Source organism: Rana temporaria, chromosome 1, assembly GCF_905171775.1.
Source record: "Rana temporaria chromosome 1, aRanTem1.1, whole genome shotgun sequence".
Classification (NCBI taxonomy): Eukaryota; Metazoa; Chordata; class Amphibia; order Anura; family Ranidae; genus Rana; species Rana temporaria.
In genome coordinates, this window is record NC_053489.1 from 467,001,426 (window position 1) to 467,017,218 (window position 15,793).

General features: G+C 44.7%; 1 protein-coding gene across 1 annotated transcript in view; it reads right to left on the reverse strand.

Moving 5' to 3' along the window:
* The window catches only part of LOC120917170 (alcohol dehydrogenase 1-like), a 67,047-nt gene that overhangs the window by 33,417 nt on the left and 17,837 nt on the right, over nucleotides 1-15,793 (reverse strand). Inside the window, exons 3-5 of the mRNA XM_040328272.1 lie at nucleotides 8,878-9,019; nucleotides 5,334-5,421; nucleotides 3,600-3,819 (exon numbers count right to left, since the gene is read on the reverse strand). Of these exons, the coding sequence (XP_040184206.1) occupies nucleotides 3,600-3,819; nucleotides 5,334-5,421; nucleotides 8,878-9,019 (450 nt within the window). The remainder of the gene's footprint in view (nucleotides 1-3,599; nucleotides 3,820-5,333; nucleotides 5,422-8,877; nucleotides 9,020-15,793) is intronic.

Here is a 15,793-nt window from a genome sequence, read left to right on the forward strand (position 1 = left end):
AGAGATGCAACAGGAAGTAAATATCCCAAAGTGAGGCAAATTCCCCTCTCCAAAAGCTTTCATGGAACATGTGTTCCAATTGGAAAATTTACACATACTTCTTTATCTAGGGACAAATCAAAAATGTTGGATTTCCCCTCAATTTTCCTCTTGGTGACCTTGGTCATAGAACAAACAGAGGAATACATTTGCCCAACAGGGACACAGACAAAAAAAATAGATCGGGGGTCTATCCAAGACAAAAAAAGTTTTGCCAATAGGTACACTTTAAGCTTACCATACGCATTAACCAGTTACATTGTCAATGTTAGATGAGGAACCTGGGTCCAAGAGGCTTTAATGTGATCATGTGAGGAAATGTTAAATGTCAATACATTACACTAGGTCAGGAGGCACACATCTAATCACTAGTATATCAACTGAATGTAACTGACTACATACTGGGGCAGATCCACATACATCTGCGTAGGGGCAGCGTATGTGAGATACTCTACACCGCTGTAACTTACTTTTCTTTTTTTTGAATCCTGAAAGAATTTGCGCCGTAAGTTACGGCGGCGTAGTGTATCTCTTGCGGCATAAGGGCGCGGAATTCAAATTGGGCGGGTAGGGGGCGTGTTTCATTTAAATGAAGCGCGTCCCCGCGCCGAACTAACTGCGCATGCCCCGTCCGTCACAACTCCCAGGGTGCATTGCTCCAAATGACGTCGCAAGGAAGTCATTGTTTTCGACGTTAACGTAAATGGCGTCCAGCCCCATTCACGGACGACTTAGGCAAACGACGTAAACATTTTAAAATTATACACGGGAACGACGGCCATACTTAACATTGAGTACGCCACCAGATAGCAGCTTTAACTATACGCCGGAAAAAGCAGAACGGAAACGACGTAAAAAAATTAGACGTACGTTCGTGGATCGTCGGAAATAGCCAATTTGCATACTCAACGTGGATTACGACGGGAACGCCACCTAGCGGACGTCAAAAAATTGCATCTAAGATCCGAAGGCGTACGCCTGTCGGATCTAACCCAGATGTCGTCGTATCTTGTTTTGAGGATTCAAAACAAAGATACGACGTGGGAATTTTGAAGATACGCCGGCGTACTTTCTTTGTGGATCTACCCCACTGTATTTACTTCTCTCTTAACTACACACAAGTGCTTCTCAGGCCTCGTACACACGACGGGACATGTCCGATGAAAACGGTTCGGACCGTTTTCATCGGACATGTCCGCTGGTGGATTTTGGTCTAATGGCTTTACACACCATCAGACCAAATTTCCCGCGGACAGCAAACACGGTGACGTGGCCGCGCCGTCGCCGCGGCGACGTGCGCGACCCTGGAAGGTCAAAGCTTCCACGCATGCGTCTAATCACTTTGACGCATGCGAGGGCTTTCGGCCGAGCGGAGATGTCCGGTGAGTCGTACAGACGACCGAACATGTCCGACGGACAGGCTTCCAGCGGACATGTTTCTTAGCATGCTAAGAAACATTTGTCCGCTGGAAACCTGTCCGATCCGCCGGAAAATTGTCCGGTCGGCCGTACAGACGACCAAACATGTCCGCGGAAATTGGTCCGCGGACCAGTTTCAGCAGACATGTTCGGTCATGTGTACGAGGCCTCATACACTTCTTACAATGCAATCTACTTTTTTCCATTGATCGCTTGGAACCAGTGGGTGCATGCATTTTAGGACCTATGGCTATTGAGCAGAGGTAATCTAAACTTGTCTGCTGCCTGACACAACCACATACATGACCCACCACCCACAACCACATAAAATTGCCTTGTCTAAAACAAGATTTTAATTTACCAGCTCACAAAATATTTTTTATACTGCATGCCAGCCCTTAATATCAAAGGCATAGTAAAAACCCAAGAATGACATATACACCAATCCCCAACCTCCTCCATCTCTGCACAGCTCCCATCCCTGATTACTTCTGTTCCCCCAACCAATTCTTTCATTGCTCATCTCTGCACCCCTTATCCAGTGTTCTTTTCTGTACCTTCTGCACCTCTGCACCTCTGCTTAATTGCTCACCTCTGAAAACCCCTATTTTACCACTCTAGCCTGCACCCAATGTCTACCACTCACCTCTGTACCCCTTGCACCCCTGCTACACTGTTCACACCTGTACCCCCTGCACCTCTCTTTCACTTTTCCACTGATAAACCAAGCACCACTACTCACCTTTGCACCCATTGCACCCCTCTTCCAATGCCTCTGCACCTTGTGTAGTGCTTGCACCCCTCTTCCTTCACTCTGCTTTGCTCTACCACTCACCTCTGCAACATTTTTCAGGGCTCGTTTTTACACCCCCTGAGGTGCCTGCATCCTCTCTGCAGCACTTATATCTGCACCCCCTGCAGTACCTGTACACCTCTTTCAACACTATCTCCCAAACCCCCTGCAGTAATTTCACCTATATTTCATTAATTAACTCTGTATCACCCTGCACTTCTCTTCAAGCATTCACCTCTGTATCCCCATGCAGTAGATAAAAAAACGATAGAAAAATCCGATGTTGTATGCGTCTGTATGGAACTCCATCGGTCAAAAATCCACGCATGCTCAGAATCAAGTCGACGTATGCTCGGAAGCATTGAACTTTATTTTTTTTGTCTCGTTGTAGTGTTGTACGTCACCGCGTTTGGACAGGATCGGATTTTTGACTGATGGTGTGTAGGCAAGACTAATGAAAGTCAGCTTCATCGGATATCCGACGAAAAAATCCATCGGATTAGATTCCATCAGATATCCGATCGTGTGTAGGAGGCTTTAGAGTGGGTAAACTTTACTAATCCGAAAGTCCCTTTTCTTCCTCTCTTGTTATAAATGTTTTGGAGTTGCTTTTGGGTATTGATGAGCTCCAGTGAGAGGATAGATGCAAAGTTAGCTGGCCTCTCTAATTGCATGTCCACCTTATCAATTGTGGTAAGGTGAACCAAATACTACAACTACACTCCTTGAGGACTCTTGGGTCTTTTTGGTAGGGCAATGCACCATGCACCAAAAGTATAAAAGTATTCATAATAATTGTTCAATTTTGTACATTTTAATATTGTACTATTTTCAGCCACATGTAAATCATATGTGTGGATAAATACAATTATGTGGAATACTGTTGCTGACATTTTTGTCTTAAAATGCTAGTTGCATTGCCATTCTGATTCAGTATCTTTGGAACTGTGACCCATGGACATGAAATAAGTGTGTAGAAATGGTGTTATGAATTCAGGCAGATTTATTTTTCTGCAAGCTAGTTGCATGTCACTAACACCATAAAATATAGTAATAAAAGATAGCCAAGCAATTTGCATTTTCAGAAAAAGGTCAATAGGTCAGAAAATAGGTAGGTATGCCTACCTATTTGTCTCAGCATTAATAATAGCTTTGTAGAAGTTACTTTACCACTTCCATGCCAAAATGTTATAGAACTGAACTAAACGGTCAAGTGCAGATATACAAAAATGTCTATATAACAATATAACTATATAAAAAGTATGCATGTATCAAATCTAAAATGTGTATAAAATTAGTTTAGTTTAATTTAAACAGATCTCTAGTTGAAACAAGAATGGTCACTTGCCTTAGCCACGTTAACAGCTGAGCCATAGCCAGTGGAAAATCCACATCCAATCACGCAAGCTTTATCTAGTTGTACATCATCATTTATCTTAACCACACACATTTCCTCCACCACGGTGTACTCTGTAAAGGTGCTGGTGTTGAGAAAATTATAAACCACTTGTCCCTTACAGGTAAGTCTGCTGGTGTTGTCAGACATTAGACCACGATATTTTCCAAAGCTATAAAAAAAAAAAAAAATGATGTTATGCAATTACTTTTACATGTGAATTAAAAAAAGGAAATATAATCACATATTTTGTAAACATTCAAAATATAAAGTGAGGAAAGAGGAAGTCAACCCTAATAGGTGTTACTTTCTCTTTGTTTCCCTGCAAAGGTAAAACATAATGGACTACTATGCATCGCATAGTAGCCCATTATGTGTCACTTACAATGTAATGTACATGATTTTTAGCAGATGTACAAACCAAATATGTTTAAAATTTTTTAAAAAAGGTTAAAAATTAGAAAAACTATAAAATGTGATTGTTAGCAGATCTTACAGTGCGTGGCTATACATATATACATATGGAAGATCTGTTCTAAGCGGTGACTAACAGATGTTTTACGTTAGAGGTCATTAACCACTTAACGCCCACCGCACGCCTATTTACGTCCACAGAATGGCACGTACAGGCAGATGGGCGTATATATACGTCCCTGCCTTCTAGCGGGTGGGGGGTCCAATCGGGACCCCCTCCACTGCGTGCGGTGGGCGGCTTACCTCGGGGAGCGATCCGCGACGACGGCGCGGCTATTCGTTTATAGCCGCTCCGTCGTGATCGCTCCCCGGAGCTGAAGAAAGGGGAGAGCCATATGTAAACACGGCTTCCCCGTGCTTCACTGTGGCGGCGTATCGATCGAGTGATCCCTTTTATAGGGAGACTCGATCGATGATGTCAGTCCTACAGCCACACCCCCCTATAGTTGTAAACACACACTAGGTGAACCCTAACTCCTACAGCGCCCCCTGTGGTTAACTCCCAAACTGCAACTGTCATTTTCACAATAAACAATGCAATTTAAATGCATTTTTTGCTGTGAAAATGACAATGGTCCCAAAAATGTGTCAAAATTGTCCGAAGTGTTCGCCATAATGTCGCAGTCACGAAAAAAATCGCTGATCGCCACCAATAGTAGTAAAAAAAAATAATTAATAAAAATGCAAAAAAACTATCCCCTATTTTGTAAACGATATAAATTTTGTGCAAACCAATCGATAAACACTTATTGCGATTTTTTTTACCAAAAATAGGTAGAAGAATACATATCGGCCTAAACTGAAGAAAAAATGTTTTTTTATATATGTTTTTGGGGGATATTTATTATAGCAAAAAGTAAAAAATATTGAATTTTTTTCAAAATTGTCGCTCTATTTTTGTTTATAGCGCAAAAAATAAAAACCGCAGAGGTGATCAAATACCACCAAAAGAAAGCTCTATTTGTGGGGAAAAAAGGACGCCAATTTTGTTTGGGAGCCACGTCGCATGACCGCGCAATTGTCTGTTAAAGCGACGCAGTGCCGAATCGCAAAACCTGAGGCTCCGGGGCTTAAGTGGTTAAGGAAATGCCCTCTCTTAGCAGAGAGATCGGGTTACACAGCCTGACACGCTGAATGTTAGAGTTGAAACCGGAGAACATGTGGCTTTTTGTATTGTCATAATAATGATTGAAAAAAAAATGACCAACTTACTCTGATTTGTGGCAAATATTACCATTTGGATCATGACAGCCCCTGCATTCTCCACACTGAGGGATAATTAGTGGTATTACTTTGTCACCTAAAAAAATAGATGTAATATTTAATTCATTCATTTACAAAATCCAAAACAAAAAATACAGCCATCCTACGTTTAACATTTACTTTCTATCACAGTAAAAAGGTGAACTTACACAGGTCCCCCTGCGCCCCCCCCCGGTCTCGCAGACCTGGACTGCGGCAACCTTCGGTTCTAAGCCCCGGTATATCCGCACCAGGAGTCTGGGTCTTAGAAATCCTCTCTGCAGCCATAGCTGACAGGGTGGGTTATGCGCCACCCATGTAACGGCGCTGACCAGTTAGAATGCCAATGAGAATGCTCCAAAACGTCCATCCTGACAAGGGACGTTTTGGACATTCAGTTTAGGGGATTTTTAAGCCACGGACTCCTGGTGCGGATATACCGGGTCTTAGAACCAGAGATTGCCGCAGTCCAGGTCTGCGGGCTCGGGGTGGGGGACGAGCAGGGGGACCTGTGTAAGTTCACCTTACAGATTTTTCTGTAAAGGTAACCTAGAAGTCAGGGTACATCTAGTGGGGGAAATTAGTTATGGCAGGGTACAGGTACAATTTTAGGCTCGGCTCACACTGCTGCGACTTTGCCAGGTGACTTAATAACAACTTGCGTACAACTTGATGTGGCTTTGAAGCAACTTTGAGGGAATGCCTAGGCAATCTTCCTGTAAAGTCAGATCCTAATCACATGAATTTAGTTGAGGATCTGACTTGGAGGCAACTTCCATTAAAGTCTATGGACACAAGTCAGATAGAAGTCGCCTTGAAGTAGTACAGTAACCTTTTCTAAAGTTGGAGTGACTTCAGTAGTGCTAAATAAGACAACTCTCATTGACTAACATGGGATTTCACATGTCATATGACTTGGGGTCTCACAAGTTGGAACCCAAGTCACGGCAGTGTGAACTGGGCCTTAAAGCATGTTTGCAGACAATTTTTGTTGTTACTATTTTACTATTACTAGGCTATAGAGGTTGTTTTTTTAGCTTAGATTCAGCTTCAAACAATGGTCACATAAAGCTAGGTTGGGGCAAGGCCATATTCTTTTCAATATCCAAACCTCTATTGTCTTATCACCATTCTCCATTTTGTTGCAAATTCAAACATACATACATTTTACGTGTACAGTCCAAAAACTAAATGCATCTCATCTTTATATGTGGAAATATAGGGTAAGAAAAATACAATAACTGCAGAGGCCTAGCCACAATCAAATATACCCTAACTAACCACTGACCAGTGGCCAAATCTGCAAAATGTTTGCTGGAGATGCGTCCTTTTAAACTTAACAGTGGATCACTCAACCATGAAAGGAAGGTTTTGTAGCCCTCAGAAGTAAGGCCTCGTACAAACAACCGTTTTCCTCGACAGAATCCATCAAGAAACTTGGTGGCAGAGCTTTTTTGCGGAGGAAAACGGTCGTGTGTATGTTTTTCACCGAGAAAACTGTCGTGGAACTCAATGAAAAAAACAAGTTCTCTTTTTCTTCGTCGGGCTGGTTTTCGATGAGAAAAACGTTTGTGTGTATGCTTAGAAACCCGCACATGCTCAGAAGCGTGGCGCCAGTGGAACCAAACTTCCCCTTTATAGTGCCATCGTACGTGTTTTACGTCATCACGTTTGAGAACGATGAGATTTTGTCTTGACAGTGTGTACGCAAAGAACTCGTCGAGGAAAACGATGTTTCATTTACAACGAGTTCCTCGGTCATGTGTACGAGGCATTAGAGGGTATCTTCAAAAAATTCCCCAACTATCCATAGTGAAAAGGTGCAGAGGTTTCCTTTTAAGAAAGCTCCAGTACCACCACAGGCAGTAGTCCCAAACAGGTGTAAGCTCATTTCAACACAAGAAACGGTGCCAAAATACCACTTAGCTTAACACATTGATGTCTGCCAAAAATCCTCCTGATGCAACCTGCTTCCTAATGGAAGCCATTAGAGACTAGATAAAGGCAGGTAAGGTGAAGGCCTCACTGTCCTGGCTGGACAAGGCAGGACAAGAGGAAGGACACTTGGAGGTTGATTTACTAAAACTGGAGAGTGCAAAACCTGGTGCAGTTGTGCATGGTAGCCAATCAGCTTGTAACTTAAGCTTGTTCAAGTAAGCTGTGACCAAAATAACTGGAAGCTGATTGGTTTCTATGCAGAGCTGCACCAGATTTTGCACCCTCCCATTTTAGTAAATCACCCCAATGTCCCTAGTGCCTCTATGTTGATGTCCTCTTAGTAGAAAATTCAGGCAAGGGTAGGTTGCACTGCTTTGGTCTCCCCTCTAATTTTCACTTGTGGTAATCCAATGTCTTCCCTGGTGGGTCTCCACTGCTCAGGCAAATCCCCATACTTCCTGCCTCCTGACTTATGCTCTGGAGTCCTCCCCCTGCTTCCCAACCCTCTCTTAAATTGCACTCTATCCCTAAGTAGGGTTTAATCTGGCCACAGATGCAGCCCATTATGTCTCCCATTTGCAGTCTGTGGCAGTGGCAGAACTACCAGGGGGTGGCAGCAGTTGCACTTGCAACTGGGCCCTGGAGTTCCACCACTGTTGGAGGGCACATGTTCTAGTGTGGGGGGATGGGGGGTGCCCGCATGGCCGCGAATTGCTGCTGCCACTTATTGCTCCATAATTCAGTCAGATGCCATGGATGTCAGGAGGAAACCAGAGAAAAAAGTAAGCTGTCCAGCTGACAGCCAGTAGAGTGAAGGGGGAGGAGCTCTCCATTTTGAGGAGACCCCATGTCAGGAGAGGCATAACTGTAGGCACCGGAAGGGAGCAGAGAGGCAGAGACACACTGAGCAAGGAGGAGGGGGAATCGACTGACACTGAGAACAGGTGAGTGACAGTGCCACTGTTCCCTTTACCCCCCAACTATCACCGCTGCCCCGACTAATCCCATTCCCCCCATCAGGCAGTGGTGATGGAGAGGATAGGGATGACATCAGTGGGGGGATAGGGATGGCATCAGTGGCAGTGGTAATGGAGGGACTGGGATGACATCAGTGGTGGTTGTGGGGATAGGGATGACATCAGTGGCGGTGATGATGGCCACTGATACATGGGGGGGGGGGCTTTCATGGTTTCTTGCACCGGGCCCTGAAGGTTCTAGTTATGCCTCAAAAAGTCAAAAGTCTTTCTTCTACTCTCTTCCCTGCAACCTGTCAGGCAATGGCTGGGGAGGATAGGCAAGCTGAGGTGTGGCAGTGAGAATGCTTAGGTTGTGTGGGTCCTGCAACATAAAGAAGCCACCAACTATGTGTATGTATGACATTAAATGAATAAGAGACATAACAATATTTGTATTCTTGCACACTAGTAGAAAAACACCTACTACACACTGTAAATGTTTCAGTTTGGTGTTGCCCCTTTCCTGCTTCCCTGGGCATAGGCTCATAAGATCCTTATTATAAATACACCCCTACCTATAATGCAGGCAAACTTCCATTTATAAAAAAAAATGTGCCTACCTGGTTTAACTGTAGTTACTCCTTCACCAATACTTTCAACTATTCCAGCACCTTCATGGCCTAAGATAATTGGAAATTTCATTTGTTTTACATGTCCTTCTATCACATGGTCATCTGATCGACAGATTCCAGTAGCTACAATCTAAATACAAATAAAGCAATGAAATGTTAAATGTAAAACATGTAGACGTAGAAACTGGCTTCTCTGCATGTTATAGTTTAAATCAGTAGTAGACAATATGGCAGATTATGAGATGCAGTGCCGGATTTATCCAAAGGGCCATGTCTTATCCTTTGATTTTTGCTTGGAAGAATCGAAAATATCCAGGGGGTCTGATTATGCTAGCTGTAATACCCACCCATATGAACATCAGTAAGCATTGTTTAGTAATTTGCCAATTAACAAATAACCTGTAATTAGGATTACTACGAATGCTTTGGAACAAACAGCATATGTTATCCTGTAGTCTCTTGACTTGGCCACCTACACCAATGCTGAAATTTGTGAGTAAAGCCATGTACCCATGCTGTCAGCTGGGCATCACTGGTTAATGATGTAACTTACAACTGTGGTGTAATTATATAAAAAAATAAAATTGATATATTTTATCTTATTGTTTTTTAACAATGTTCAGATCACCGGGTGAAAATAAACAAATTGGTCAGCTGTAATATACTATATACCGTATATACTCGAGTATAAGCCGACCTGAGTATAAGCTGAGGCCCTAATTTAACCACAAAAAAAAATGTATTGACTCGAATATAAGCCTAGGGTGAGAATGCAGCAGCTTCTGTAAGTGGAAAAGAGGGTCAACAATGCCCATTTGCAGATTCACTGTGCCCATTTGCAACCTTACTGTGCCCATTGTAGCCTTACTGTGCCCATTCTTACTGTGCCCATTGCAGCCTTACAGTGCCCATTGCAGCCTTACTGTGCCTTTTCTCACTGTGCCCATTGTAGCCTTACTGTGCCCATTGTAGCCTTACTGTGCCCATTCTCACTGTGCCCATTGCAGCCTCAGTGTACCTGTATTTTTGACAGGCTGCGTACATTTTTCAAAAGTCGCGGCTTCCTCCTGGTCCCATTCATTCCGTGATACCTGTCGGTCGCGGGCATCCATTTTTTAAAAGTCGCTGCTTCCTCCTGGTCCGTGATAGGCGTTTGAAACTGTGTTCGACTACCGCCTATCATGGAGGTCCTCTCATCCTCTGACTCAGTTTCCCAGCAGACACTGTGTTCAGTGTTCCGCCAATCACGGACCTTCTTTCATCCTCGGACAAGAGGACATCCATGATAGGCGGAACACTGAACACAGTGTCTGCTGGGAAAGTTCAAGGATGAGAGGACCTCTGTTTTCCTGTCGCATCATGGCAGCATACACCTTTGGGGAATAACTCGCAAACTGGGTGGGTCTGAGCATAAAGTCAAGTTTATTTACATGGAATAGAGGTGTTGGACTGAATAATTCTTCGTCCAAACTCTGCCGTGGACAGTCAGGCAGAGTCCACCTTGTAATGAGATATAAAGTTGTTTCTAGATGACCAAGTCGCTGCTCGGCAAATAGTTTCCAAGGACACCCTGCAGTAGGCCGCCCAGGAGGTCGCCATTGCCCTTGTGGAATGTGCCTTCAAGCCCTCAGGTATTTGTGTTTGAGTAAGCCTTTTTGTTAGTCTTCACCAACCATGCTGCCATGGTGCGAGAGTTTGCCGCTTGCCCTCTCCTAAAGCCGTGTGGGATAACCAGGAGGTTTTCAGACTTCCTAAGGTCATTGGCTGCTGAGAGGTATGCCAGGATGTTGGTTCTCACATCCAGCGGATGTGGTTTCTCTTGTTCTGTGGAGAGAGCAGGAACGTTAATCTCCTGATTGAAGTGGAAGGAGGATAAAACCTTCGGAATGAAGCGATCAGATGGTCTTAAGACTACTTTGTCAGGGTAGACGATTAGGTTTGACTCCTTAGCCAATAGAGCTTGCATCTCTGATACTCTCTTGGCCGATGTTATCGCTATTAGGAAGGTGACCTTGAGCGTTAGGTCCCACAAGGAGATTTTTTCCAACGTATGGTTCATGGGATAGAACTTCTAGTACAACCGAAAGATATCAGGTCGGGAAGGAAGGCTTTCTGGGGGCCTCAAGGATTTGACCAACTGTTGGAGATGACGGGTTCCAGGCTTGTTTCTGTGCGACTGAGAGAAACTTCTCCCAGATTCTCTTGTAGGTACTGTTGGTGGTGTACCTTCTGGCTTGAAGAAGAGTCTCTACCACTTTTTGAGAGCAACCTTGGTCTAGGAACCTAGCCCTTTCAGTCTCCAGGCTGTCAGGTGTATTCTTTACAGGGATGGATGAAGAAGTTGCCCCTGAGAGAGTAGATCCGCTGCTGGTGTAAGCAGTAATGGCATTGCTGTATTCAGCTGAAGGAGAGTTGTGAACCATGGCCGCCTCGGCCAAAAAGGAAAGACTGCTATAATTGTAGATGCTGACCTCTTGAGCCTGAGAAGAAATCTCGGTATGAGAGGTGTCTGGGGAAAGATGTAACCCAGACAAAGGTTCCAGTCGTGCTGTAGGCAGTCCGTCCCCTCCGCTAATGGGCAAGGGGTTCTTGTCAGATACCTCTGGCACTTCGCGTTGTCTGGTGTTGCTGCTAAATCTAATCCGGCATGCCCCAAGTTTGGTTATGAGGGAGAATGCTTGGTGGCTCAGAGTCCATTCGTTGTTGGAAACAAAGCTTCTGCTTAGCATGTTGGCCAGCTGGTTCTGGGGTCCTGGGACATACATCGCCCTTAGCCACGAGAGGTTCAACTGCGCCCACTCGAAAACTGGGCAAACTCCCAGCATCATGGAGCGACTTCTGGTGCCACCTTGCCTGTTGATATAGGCGACTGCCACCCTGTTGTCCATCTTCAACAGGACTCCTTTCCCCTTCAGAAGAAGACTGAAGGCCAGGAAGACTTGGAATGCTACTTTCAATTATAGGATGTTCAATACCACCTCCTGTGTCTCGAATGGCCAACAGCTTTGGACTGCAAAGTGCTGGTAGTGTGCTCCCCAGCCCTCCCTGCTGGCGTCCGAAGGGATCACCTCCCGGGGAGGGCAGGGGATAGGGAGGGACTCAAACTGTTAGAGGAATTGAGGATGAATTGGGACAAGTAGATGTCTGATAAACCTACAGAGCATCCAGTCTCCCAGGCTTATGAATAATGTAATTGATTGGAGGTTTTCCATCTTGCACCACTCCAACTTCCTTTGCTTGTCAAGTTTTTTTTTTTAAACTGGGCACTGATTACCTGATTTTTTATTTATTTTTTATTTTATTCATTACATTTTTTTGCTAGGAACAGAGGGGAACCGAATCCTCATCTCCTCGGGCGTAACTAGAACCTTCGCAATTGCTCGTTTTTTTTTTTTTTTTTCAGATGATATTTGCCCTTACCTGCTAATGGTCACCCTTGAGATGGCTGTATCCTTTCTAACGGGATCCACCAACCATGGCTTCAGCCATAATGCACTCCTTGCCAAGACCGCGGTGAACACCGCTCTTGAAAAAACATTGATTGACGTCTGACACGTCCACCACAAAGTATGCCGCCAATTTCAGCTCTTACAAAGCTGTTACCACCTTGTCTCTTCACTTCTTCCAGACGGGCTTATTAAAAGGATTACTCCACTTTTGCAGAGCTGCAATTTCCTGTAAAAAGCAATGAAACATAATTTCCTGCTTGTATGACTGGCCCAAGATAAAAGCCAGATTTAGTCATATACTGCAATATTTTTTTTTTTTGATAAGGTACTCCCAAAAGGGAATCATTCCTCTAATGCCGGTATCCACACCCCAAATAAATTGCTCCAAACATAGCATTACTCACCCAGCCAACTTCTGCCTCTCTCAGAGAACATGCCCGCTGCTGGGGAGAGGCCTGGACTTTCCAGGGTGACTGGGCTCAATTCGTCATGCTGTTGGGGATCTGGGCCAACTGCCCCCCCATCCCTGGGGTATACAAGTGGAGACTGAAGTCCCATCCACTTGTGGTAGGTAAAAATCCCCCGTTGCTTGCAAAGCAAGGCTGACATCCTCCTGTCTCAGTGCCGCACCATTTTCTGGGGTTGTGTCAGTGAAGATCGAAGTCCCATCCACTACCACAGAAACTCCCTCTTCTGTTAGTTGAGAGCAGAGGCCCGTGGCACTCTGCTCTGTTGCCAGCTCTTCTGCTGGGTTGCTGTGAGTGGAGACCGTCCCATCCACCGATATCAGCTTAACCTCCCTGGCGGTATTATTCTGTCTGAAAAAAACATGCTGAAAGCGGTACAATTATTTGCAAGGAAATTTGGTGTTTTATACTGTAGGCCTGTGATTTTTAGGAATAACTCACTGAAATCTGACCAAACAAGAATCTAATAGGCATCTCGGGTATGACATTTTTTTAAAAACAAAATTTTAAATTATAATATAATAAATAATTATAAATAATTATAGCAAGTAATAATATAATTAAAATAAAAATTATTCAATAATGTAATCAACTCAAAATCACTGAAATTTGCTCAGTTGCAGAATTGTTGCTGTCATTATTTTTTTTTTGATGACGAATTTCCCCGCAAATCGCTATCGCACAATTCTGCAAGTGATTATAATTTATTATCGCTGTTTTCTAGCTGATCTAAAACCATTTTTGACATAAAAAGACACTTTTGGTTGCTATGGACAATCTACAGTTTTCAGGCAGAAAAAAAGGTTTTTATTATATAAAATGACATGCATCACACTGGGCAGACCACTAGGGACAAGGGAGGTGTGTTTTTTTTTACATACAGTACTGTAATCTATAAGATTACAGTATACTGTATGTATAGTGTTTGTTTACTTTTTTGAATTTGGCGCCGATCTCCGCTCCCGTGCGTCGTAACGTCGCAGGGAACGGAGATCGGCGGCACAGGAGGACGCTGTGTGAATCGAGCGAGGTCCCGCTCGCTCACACAGCGCGGTGACATCGCTGGATCCAGGACAAGGTAAGCCAGCGCACGCTGCAGGCTCTGCATGTCTACCCCGAGCGTGACTCGGGGTTACCGATTTTGGTAGAAAAAATCAACCCCGAGTCACGCTCGGGGATACCGCCAGGGGGGTTAAGCTGCAGTTGTGTGCAGCGGCCAGTAGCATCCTGCCCTGCTGCCAGTGATTCAGCTGGGAGTAAAAGCTTTACAACCTCAGCTTGTTGCTGGGCAGAGGGGCCAACTGCCCCGGCTCCCTGGAACCCCACATCACCCGCTTCGGCTTTAAGATTGGCAATCTTCAGATTTTTCACTGCCGATTCATCAGCCAGGATTTCAGAGTTGTCAGCTGATATTTCCTGATAGTCCCAGGCAAAGGGAGCCCCACCCTGCTGCTGAGCAGAGTCTAGCAGCTGTCTGTAGGCGATATCCAGCTCCCATTCCTGAACGGCCAGAAACTCCAAATCTTCCTGTGCCCAGTGCCCTTCCGACACAATACATTTTTGCCCTCTGCGCTCCATTATTTCCTCCAAGCGCCACTCCCAATCTCTCCCAAAGTCGGGGTCACTGGATAGCTTCCAATACAACAATCCCAGGCCAACATAGTCAAAGACTTCCGTGGAGCTGTCATCCGCTGACCACAGGCACTCTTGGGCTACATACCACCGGAGGGCTCTGTAGCTCTCGTCCAACCGCATCTCTGCCCGGATCAGCCTGCTTAACTCGGCTGTCCACACCTGCTTTGGTTGTTCCCCCAATAACGGCATTCGTACATCATACTGCGACCAGTACCTTACATGGATGGAGGGGAGGACCTTTCCCTGGTGTTGCTGCTCGAGAGCTTGCGATTTCTTCCAGAGTTCGCAACGGATCAAATCAGACCATCCCAGCAGGACCTCCTCTGATACTGGTCCTCTGTGCTGTATCTGCAACTCTTGTAACCTCCTTCTGAATTCCTCTTCCCTGGTGACTGGTATCTGTACCTCTCCTCTCTCTTCAGTTGGTGCTGCTGTCACTTATGCTGCTGCAGCACCTCTTTGATGTAGCCAAGTTGCATCCACAGCAGCTATAACTAGGTCTATGATTTCTGCTGGAGGGTTAGGACCATACTGTGCCAGTCTTAGTTTAACGGCCCGATCAAAACTTGCCTCTTCGGGTGTCCTGTCTGTTACGCTGGGCCTTTCCGTTATGTTGGGTCTTTCAGCTCTATCCACTTCGACTAATTCTGCGATAATGTCCCTTTTCTTACGGTTGTTGGCCAGTCTGCCACGGTTCTCCAGTAAGTCCTTGAGGGAAGAGAGCTTTAGCCGTTCATACTGAGCCTCCATTGTCCTGTGTCCTCTTGTAGCTGTTCTTCTGGTGGTAGGAATCATACCACTGCTTGCCAACAATTGTAAAGGCACCCCAAATGGGACAGGGGTTAAAGCCGTTCAGGATATTCCATTCCCGAACACAAGGCAGCTACCGACACTCCACAATCCGGCGAACACGACCCTTAAGAATTCCCCCATTACCAAACACACACAGCTCTGTTTGAGGTTCCACAGGAATAGACCCTTTATTGAGAAATACAGCTCTTATATACACTTTAGGATACTGCAGTAACCAAAGGAACAATGACCCAACTCCACCCACAACATCACACAATGGTTACCTAATGAGCCCCAATACACATCTTTTAACAGACATCCTGACTCCTGGTCCTGACCTAATTTACATTAGCTAATTAACTACAGCTGAATACTCAGACACCTGACCTTTAGGCAGTCTGTTAACTTACAATACACATGTATCACAGTAGCAGACTTAATTACCACAATAGACAAAATAATGCAATCATACCCCACCTCATCACAGCAAGCTTTATAGTACACTACAGCCAACACACAATATATATACAATACATACAATATATACTGCATTAAATCTGT